We start from the raw sequence: 10,167 nt of genomic DNA on the forward strand, positions 1-10,167 counted from the left end.
ATTGATGACAGACTTCACCTTTGCTGTTTCTAACCTAGTTATGGACAAGCAGAACCAAAGCATGATAGACAAAAGTGGGGATCTATTTAACAGGGTAAGAAGACACAAAGTCAATTTAGATAACCTACAAAGAAGAGATCAAGCCCTAATAGTTTTGGCTCAGTGGCTAGAGCGTTGGCCTGCAGACTAAAGGGTCCCGGGTTTGATTCCGGTCAAGTACCTTGGTTGCAGTTGTCAGCACATCCCCAGTAGGAGATGTGCAGGAGGCAGCTGATCAATGTTTCTCTCTCATCGATGTTTCTAACTCTATCCCTCTCCCTTCCTCTCTGTAAAAAATCAAGAAAATATATTTTAAAAAAAGAAGAGAATCAAGTTTGACAATTTTCATTTTAGTCTATTGACAAACAGTTTATTATCATACAATATATATGTCTTTCATAAGGAAATCTCTTTTTAAAAAATATACTTTTTTTAATTTTAGAGAGGGATAGAGAGACAGAAACGTCAATGATGAGAGAGAATCATTGTTCTGCACCATGCAGGCCCCTGCTGGTGGTGAAGCTGCAACCAGGGCCTGTGCTCTGACCAGGAACTGAACCTGACCTCTTGGTTCCTGGGCCGGGGCTCACCACTGAGCCGCACGGCCGGGCTCGACACTGCCTCGAAGTCCTGTGCTGCTTTCCCATAAACAAAACACAGCCCACCTTCCGCTGGTCGCACCACACCGCGCATGCGCCTAGCCCTGCAAGAGTACAGCTTACGGCGCATGCGGCTTTCCCCGCCGGAGCCGGCGGAGAAACACAGTCGGCGCCCGGCAATGACGTAGAAAGGCTGCGCGGCGACTCGGCGCAGACACGTTCTGCGGGAGCGAGTGCTGGCGGGTCGCAGTCATGGTGCACTGCGGTTGCGTGTTGTTCAGGAAGGTCCGTGCAGGTGCTCCTCCGCCTGATGGCCAAGGGCCGGGTGCTCCTAGCCCCGCCCGGGGGCTCTGGTTCTCCTCTCCCAGCCCCCCTCTTGCTATTTGGGGGTCTCTCTCCTGCTTTTTTCCACCCTAGTCTTCTCTCGGGTTGGCCTGGGAGGGGGTGTGTCTGCCCGGCTCGGTTCGGACGGCGGCTTGGGGACCGGGTGTGAGATTCTTCTGGGGAATTGTGCGACGTGGGATGGAGAGCTGGGGCGTAGGCCTGCTTTTAGACATGCCATACTGTGTGCGTGGAGTGGAGGTTTGACTTTTGCTTTGGGCTCAAATCGTGTATTTTCCTCTTAAGAAATAGTATTCGTAGTCCTGGGCCGTTTACATACACATTTTATCTTTAGTGCATGGTTCTTAAGAGCTTTCTAAAGACGACTTTTCATCAGTGTTAGGTACGTTCTTATCAGAGAGGAAGGGAGAGAGAGAAATGAAAATATGTAATAATAGGCTTGCCTTCTTGCAAGAAATTTAGGTCAGTTTTTGTGTAGTGTCGGTTTTAAACTGTAAAAAATATACAGTTGCTTCACATTTAAAAGCCTCTTTGAGAACCTTACTAGTAATGCTTTTTGCAACAAGCCAGCATTATAGTTCAGGCATTACCTTATTACTAACGATGAGATTGAGATATTTCTTTTAAATTTGGGTTCGAAGTCTCTGAATATGTTCAATCTAAAGCAGTGAAAATGCACAAACTACTGCATTTTGTTGTGGATAAATTAATAAAAAGTCCACTTGTGTAACCTTACTGCCATGAAAGGTCACTTCCAATCAGTGTCGTTGCAATTGGAATCTAATTCTTCTGATCTAGCCTTGCCAGAACGAAAGCCTAAGTTCACGTCCAGAGAAAAATGCTCTGGTTGGCCCTCAAGTTTATCTTTTATATATTTCTCCCACCCTATTCTCTTACAACACTCTGTTTTATGAATACATTTGCATACTTAAATGAGTCCCTGCAATTCGATTCTCTATGACCCATGCACCGCGATCTCAGGTCTGAACTGCATACGCACCACCAAGAGAGCTTTTGCTAGATGTCCTGGCTTGAGGTAGCCTCTCCCCCCTCCTCCAGAGCATATCAGAAAGGTCAGCGGAGTGCATGTATTTTGCAAAAAGTTTACAGATGTTTTTGATACTTGCAACTACTCTAGATGACTAAAGATGTGAAGATTATTAATTTAAGAAATTACTCTGTAAGGAATCTTGATAATCTGAGAGTTAATACATAGGCTCTTTACCTGCAAGAAGGTCTTGATTTAGTCAGGGAAACAAGTAAATACTAAATGCAGTATAAGATTTCAGAAAGTGTACTAATACCAATAGAGGTATGATCAAATGACTAAGAGGTCAGCAAAGTTGATAAGTGTTGATTAAAGGAATTAAGAAAGACATCAGCAAATGGCATTCAGGTAGGTTTACGGTAGAAAACAAATTACAGAAAGTAGAGGAAAAGCATGAGCAGAGTGGCATGGAGGTGTAAAAGTATAACTAGTAGTACAGAGCAAAAGAGGAAAAACATAGGAGGGGTTGAACGAATGGAAATGAACCAGAGGTAGGTTAAGCGTTTTGAATATAGTGCTGAGCATTTTATTTTTTAATATATTTTCATTGATTTTAGGGAGGAAGGGAGAGGGAAAAAGAGATAGAAACATCAATGATGAGAATCATTGATTGGCTGCCTCCTGCACACCCCACACTGGGGATGGAGCCCACAATCTGGGTATGTGCCTTTGATCAGAATCACACCTGGGACCCTTAGTCCACAGGCTGACGCTCTCCACTGAACAAAACTGCCTAGGGCAGTACTGAGAATTTTAGATTTTATTTCATAAACAGCAAAATATACACAGACACACAGAAACCCTTGAATGGTTTTTGGATAAGGGGAAAACATGCTTAGAGATCCATTTTTGGAAAAATAGCTCAGTCAGCAAGATGGATGGGTTGAGGAAGAAATGACTAGACACTGATAGACCAGTTAGGAGCTAATGTAACGATTAAGGTACGAGGGCAGGTTGTAACAGGAAGGAAAGAGCTAGGGCTTCGGGAAAAGAAGCAGGTATAATCAAAGATTCCCACATGTAGTCTCCATGAGTAGTAAATTGCTTCCATCATTTGAAAACATTGGAGGAACAGACTTCACCTAAGGAAAAGTTTGGTTTTGTCATAGTAACATGTATTTGAGATGACTTATCCTTTCAATACCCAGGAACAAGTTACATATTTGAGGGGGTCTCTATTATAAGTTAAATACAGATCTTGTTCTCAGTTGCTCTAGACCCGTGGTTGGCAAACTGCGGCTCACGAGCCACATGCGGCTCGTTGGCTCCTTGAGTGTGGCTCTTCCTAAGCCTTAGGAGTACCCTAATTAAGTTAATAACAGTGTACCTACCTATATAGTTTAAGTTTAAAAAATTTGGCTCTCAAAAGAGATTTCAATCGTACTGTTGATATTTGGCTCTGTTGACTAATGAGTTTGCCGACCACTACTCTAAACTATTAAGCTTACATCTTAGTGATGTCCAAATGACATAGAGAATATCTCACCTAGGTAATAGTTACTGGTACAGGCTGAAATCACCCAGGGGAGACAGTTTAGTTTGAAAAGTGGACCAGTGTCAGAGACCTTGAGAATAGGTGGGGACACCAATTGAATAATTGGGGGGGGGGGGGGGGGGAGTTTTAAGAGTTAAATGGGAAGAGGAGGTCAGACAGGAGATGAACTGAGAAAAGACTTTAAATTTTGCATTCAGGAAGCCCCTTTTTATTTTTTCAGGCATTTTAGAGGCAACAAATACCTAGGAAGGAGTTCTTATTGGTAAGCACATTTGGTATACAAATGTTCTCTTTCTCCTTCTCTTTTTAAGTATGGAAACTTCGTTGATAACCTAAGACTCTTCACCAGGGGAGGAAGTGGTGGAATGGGTTACCCTCGCTTAGGTGGAGAAGGTGGAAAAGGTGGTGACGTCTGGGTGGTAGCCCATAAAAAAATGACTTTAAAACAACTTAAAGACAAATATCCTCAGAAACGGTTTGTGGCTGGAGAAGGAGCAAACAGTCGGTGAGTATTTATTGAATGACTTTGATTTTATGAAAGTAATCCCTCCCAAAAGGAAAAAAAATTAAAAGATAAAGTTGTAATTAGTGATTTGAAGTAAATTATATCCTGTAACTGAGCAAAAATCTTCATTTGTCTCAACTCTAGTAAAGATACAAGATAGTTACTAAGAAATGTTTTGGGACATTCAAACTTTTTATCCTTTTCTTCTCCCACTGTCTGTTTATATTTGTTTGCACTTCCCCTGTAGAAACAGAAAGTGAATTCCCACTGTTTTCTTCTTTTGGGAAACCTTCCTCAAATCTCAGCCAAGCTACTCCATCCCATCACCACCAGTAGTTCTGCCAGCTTCTTATAGGCAGTGCTGAAAATTTAGAACCTGTTTCACTGATATCTCTTATATGTTTTCCCCTTTGCTTCTGTGTCGTTCTTTCTGTGACAAAACCTTTCCTTTATTTTTCATTAATGTTGTTATTTTCTGTGGAACATACTATGTTGGCCTCAAAATATGAGAAGGATTTTTTCTTTTGTTATAAAGAAAATGAAGAAAAAAAATTCTTAAAGCTTCCATCAAATTGCAGGCTATGATTCCTCAGGCCTATCTTACTCTGTTATTCCATAGGAGGTATTGGTATAACAGCTAGGTTTTATGTCTGTTTCTTTTTTTTTTTCTTCCCACAGAAGTGTTTTGATATGTTTATTTGTCATACTACCAGATGATGAAATGTGACACTTACTTGGGGGATGGATATAAGTAAAGGATAGAGGCCGAGATACTAAACACCCTATAACAGACACAACAACAAAAACAACCTCAAATTATCCTGCCCAAACTATGCGGCAGCACCCCCTGCTTGTAAGAAAATCTTTGGGGAAATCCTTTAAATTTCTTTTGAGCATTTTGTTTTATGAGACCATTTTATAGGACAAATTTTGAGAGCCTTATATTTGTTAGAATTCAGTAATTAAAGTTTTGAATACAGAATGTTATTTTAAAGTGTTTAGATCAGTGGTATACTTAAAGGTGGTATACAATGTTTAAATGTTAAGAGAGATTTAAATAGAACATATTTCTTACTGGATTGTGTGTTGAATTTTTAGAACAGAGAGGCTTAAATCTAAAGGATTAATAGGAACCAGCTGGGTGAAGGGGCGTAAAAAGCATTGCAGAAAAGGTAACATGAACAAAGGCCCAGTGATAGAAGACAAGTAGCAGTATAAGACACTAAAAGAAGGCCAGCGTGGCTGGAATGCAGAAAACACAGAATATAGAGGAAGATGAGACTGGAAAGATAGGTACAGGCCAGACTTTAATTCAGACAGTCATTATTTATGAAATATTGCAATATTCTCCAATTTGGTCTCCTGTCTCCAGTCTCAGTCATCACCTTCAATCCATTCTTTATCCAGTTATTCCTAGAGTGATTTTTCTAAAACGTCATCTTGTTAATGTCACTTGCCTACTTAAAATCCTTCAATGTTCCCTGTCTGAGATAATCTTCAAACTTTCCAACAGAGCATATCAGTCTCTTCATGATCTGGACTACAGTGTCTTTAGTTCACAACACACTACCGTATCCAATGTTATTCTGAAATTTAAGTGTCAATGTTTTTAATAAAATATTTTAATAGAAAGTTCACCAATGGTAACAAATAAGAATGAAATTAAATCTTGCCTCTACTTTCTAAAAATTGCAACATACATCCCAATAAGAGAAGTGTTCTATTTAAGTCTTTCTTTACTATATTTCTAATTCATCCATTACTGTCAACCTGATTCATTCATTCAACTAATGTTAATTGAGTTTCCACTATGTACCAATCACTGTACTAGATGCCTAGGATACAATGATGATCTAAACTAATATGTTCTCTTCCCTTCTGCAAGTTACTGTAGTGTAATGGGAGAGCAGACATTAATCAGACACCTGAAAAATGAAAAATTATAACTGTGACAAGTCATATGAATGAGAGAGCCTACACGTGTGTGGGTCTGGGAATTCTGAACTACTCATGGAGTTCAGGAATAAAAAGGTTTTATAAAAGGTCACCTATAATTTCAGAAATAACTTGTACTAACCTTTTCTTGACTTTTCTGTGTGTTTACACAAATGTAATCTTGTGTGTGTGTAGATAGTTTGGGGGTACAAAAATGAGAGGACAATATTTTGCAACCTCCTCTTTTCACTTAAATTTTCTGTGCTATTTTTACTATGGCTGCAGAGTATTATAGTATTGGAAATAATATTATTTTGTCATTCATCTATTTAGGTAATTATTGATTTTTTTTACTGTTATACTCAATGTAACACACATTCATGTATATATAGTAGTTTACATGTTTGTTCAATTATTTTCTTTTAGGATAAATTCTCAGAAGTGAATTTTCTAGTTAGAAGTTTGTACCAATTTATTCTCTCATGAGCAGCTAGATGAACCCCCTATAATTAAAGTACTCTCAGTTGAGGTCAGTTTTTTAAAAGCTTTGTTATTCAATTGATTTTTCTTTTTCTAGTTTATTTGTGTACATTTCAGGTGTTCAAGATATTAATTTATTATGATTTATAGTGACTTTTGGTGGTTAGCTTGGTAACTTAAATTATTATTTAATATTTTTATTGGGATATGATAGTCTAAAATGCAAATAAATAATTAGGGATAATTTTAGTTTTCCTTTATATTTGTCCATTTAACATCTACATCAGAAGAGTTGGTTGCCAGTCTTCTTTATAGGCCATTATATTTGCTTGAAGCATAAGCCATTTAATTTTGTGGGTTTTCCTTATTTTATATTAGAGTTATTTGTTTGTTTGTTTGTTTATTTATGTAGTGTTAGTGCACTGAAAGGCTCCAAAGGAAAAGATTGTGAAATTCCTGCACCTGTGGGTATTTCAGTAACTGATGAAAATGGTAAAATTATAGGTAAGTGTACTGTAGATTCTAAAGTTGTGTTTGGGAGCTGTGGGGAATAGCACCTCTTGAGTTTCAGAATTTTTTTTTTAAACATTAACTGCTAATTTATGAAAGAACTTTTTAAAATGTTATGTAAAGGCTGTTCAAAATTAACTGCTAGATTTCAGATCATTTTAAAGATATAAGAGTATTTAACTTGTTTTTAAAACATAAACTAATCTCTTTGAACTGCATACAAAAGTATTTTCCAGGGTCAAGCTTTTTTTTTTTTTAATTGATTTCAGAGAGGAAAGGAGAAGGAGAGAGAGAATTGAATCACGACCTCCTACTTCACAGGTCGATGCTCAACTAGTGAGTCACTCCGGCCAGGCCAGGGTCAAGGTTTTAATAGAAATTTCTGGTATCTATTTCTGAAAGAAAAATGTCATTAGTGGATTAGCTTCACTTACTAATCTTGGTTCTAAGTGTCTTTATTTCTCTTTTTAAGGAGAACTCAATAAAGAACAAGACAGAATTTTGGTAGCTGAAGGAGGTCTTGGTGGTAAATTCCTTACAAATTTCTTACCATTGAAAGGCCAGAGACGAATAATTCACCTTGATCTAAAACTTATAGCTGATGTAGGTCTAGTGGGGTAAGTATCAGTCATATCTTTATTTTTATACTTCCAGAAAGAGAGTTCATGAATAGGAAATAAACATAAATGGTAATTTGGGGCCAGCATTATTTCTCTTTTATGAAATTTGTGCATGTTGGTATACTTAGAGAATATGCTGTTAAATGTAGTTATTTTCACAATGTTATAGAGTTTCATATTCACTATTCATATATCAAAGATCATAACAATTGAATAGGCTAGTGAAATATTAGAAAATGAATAAAGAAAAAGATCAATCAAAAGCAGTAGTATAAGAAGGCAAAACAATGTAACCAGATATTAAGGAATAAAATGAGAAATCTGAACAACCACACTTTTAAAAGTATATAAAAAGAAGGGAAAAATAATTAATAAATGATTTTTCAATAAATGATTTTTATTGATTTCAGAGAGGAAGGCAGGGGGAAAGAGAGATAGAAACATAAACGATGAGAGTGAATCATTGATTGGCTTCCTCCTGCATGCCCCTGACTGGGGATTGAACCCGCAACCCGGACATATGCTCTTGACTAGAATTGTACCCGGGACCCTCCAGTCCAAAGGCCGACACTGAGCCAAATCTTAATAAAGGTATTGATGTATCATTAATCAGATGGCTCAAGGCTGGTACAGACAGTCTCAACCATCAGACTTAGATTCTATTGAGCACCAAGTTGGATCTTGCAATGACTGTTTTCCTATCCTTTATGCTCTGCTTAGGATTTGTCCACTCTCAGTACTGTAAACAACCTTACAATGTTATCCTTTTCCACCAGCCTCCCATGTTTTCATTAAACAATGCTGTTTAGCTTTGGGTTTGGAGTGCTTGCACTCACCAACTGAAGAGAGCTAGATTGCAAGATAAAGAGTAGATAAAGGAAGGGAAAACTAGCTTTGCATTTCTTCTCTCTCTCTCTCTCTCTCTCTCTCTCTCTCCCTCATCCTCCCCCTGGCCCCATTACAGCATTACACAGTGGTCAATAGAAGGCCTAAGCAAAAGGTAGGAGAAACTGCTGCCAAGTTGAGTACCAAACTGCCATTCCATTCCTTGCCTTCTCATAGGTTTTTTTTTTTTTTTAAATAAGTCTTTATTGTTCAGATTATTACAGTTGTTCCTCTTTTCCCCCCATAGCTCCCCTCCACCCGGTTCCCGCCACACCCCCATGCCCTTACCGCCCCCCCCCATTGTCCTTGTCCATAGGTGTTCAATTTTTGTCCAGTCTCTTCCTGCACCCCCCACACCCCCTTCCCCCAAGAATTGTCAGTCCACTCCCTTTCTATGCCCCTGATTCTATTATATTCACCAGTTTATTCTGTTCATCAGATTTTTTATTCACTTGATTTTTAGATTCACTTGTTGATATGTATTTGTTGTCACTTTGTTGTTCATAATTTTTATCTTTACCTTTTTCTTCTTCTTCCTCTTCTTAAGGAATACCCTTCAGCATTTCATATAATACTGGTTTGGCGGTGATGAACTCCTTTAGCTTGTTCTAATCTGTGAAGCTCTTTATCTGACCTTCAATTCTAAATGATAGCTTTGCTGGGTAGAGTAATCTTGGGTGTAGGTTCTTGGTATTCATCACTTTGAATATTTCTTGCCACTGCCTTCTGGCCTGCATAGTTTCTGTTGAGAAATCAGCTGACAATCGTATGGGTACTCCCTTGTAGGTAACTAACTGTTTTTCTCTTGCTGCTTTTAAGATTCTCTCTTTGTCTTTTGCCCTTGGCATTTTAATTATGATGTGTCTTGGTGTGGTCCTCTTTGGATTCCTTTTGTTTGGGGTTCTCTGCGCTTCCTGGACTTGTAAGTCTATTTCTTTCACCAGGTAGGGGAAGTTTTCTGTCATTATTTCTTCAAATAGGTTTTCAATATCTTGCTCTCTTTCTTCTTCTGGTACCCCTATAATTCGGATGTTGGTACGCTTGAAGTTGTCCTAGAGGCTCCTTACACTATCTTGATATTTTTGGATTCTCTTTTTCTTTTTGCTTTTCCGGTTGGGTGTTTTTTGCTTCTTCGTATTTCAAATCTTTGACTTGATTCTTGGGATCCTCTAGTCTGTTGTTGGATCTCTGTATATTATTCTTTATGTCAGTCAGTGTATACTTTAATTGGTCCTTTTTCATATCCTTGAGGGTCTCACTAAATTTCTCAGAGGTTTCTAGAAGATTTTTGAGTAAACTTATAACCGTGGTTTTGAACTCTATATCCAGTAGTTTGCTTTCCTCAATTTCTTTCATTTGTGACATGTTTCGTTGTCTATGCATTTTGGCTGCTTCCCTGTGTTGATAGAGTGGCTTTGTGTGCTAGGTGTCCTATAGGGCCCAGTGGCTTAGCCTCCCCAGTCACCTGAGGTGGACACTCTTGGTGCACCCCTTTGTGGGCTGTGTGCACAGTCTTGTTGTAGTTAAGCCTTGATTGCTGTTAGTATCACTGGGAGGAATTGACTTCCAGACCAATTGGCTGTGAAGATCAGTTATGTCTACAACAGGAGAACTGCTGTGCTGGAAACACCCTTATGGGGCAGGACTTGCTTCAATGGGGCTTTGGTGCTCACTAAGTCTGCCCCCTGAGTGTGTCTCTTATGGATCGA

The 10,167-nt window shown here is 38.6% G+C and overlaps 1 protein-coding gene across 4 annotated transcripts in view; it reads left to right on the forward strand.

Moving 5' to 3' along the window:
* Positions 1-812: 812 nt before the first annotated feature.
* Positions 813-10,167, forward strand: part of GTPBP10 (GTP binding protein 10) — a 21,079-nt gene continuing 11,724 nt past the window's right edge. The window contains exons 1-4 of one of the 4 annotated variants that reach the window (XM_006084933.3): positions 813-923; positions 3,835-4,028; positions 6,856-6,947; positions 7,426-7,570. In XM_006084933.3, the coding sequence (XP_006084995.1) occupies positions 891-923; positions 3,835-4,028; positions 6,856-6,947; positions 7,426-7,570 (464 nt within the window). In that variant the 5' untranslated portion in view covers positions 813-890. Of the gene's footprint in view, positions 924-982; positions 1,206-3,834; positions 4,029-6,855; positions 6,948-7,425; positions 7,571-10,167 lie in introns of those variants that run through there. The other 3 variants (XM_014452368.2, XM_023750680.1, XM_023750679.1) reach the window with 3 other exon arrangements.

Source organism: Myotis lucifugus, unplaced genomic scaffold, assembly GCF_000147115.1.
Source record: "Myotis lucifugus unplaced genomic scaffold, Myoluc2.0 scaffold_15, whole genome shotgun sequence".
NCBI classification, from domain to species: Eukaryota; Metazoa; Chordata; class Mammalia; order Chiroptera; family Vespertilionidae; genus Myotis; species Myotis lucifugus.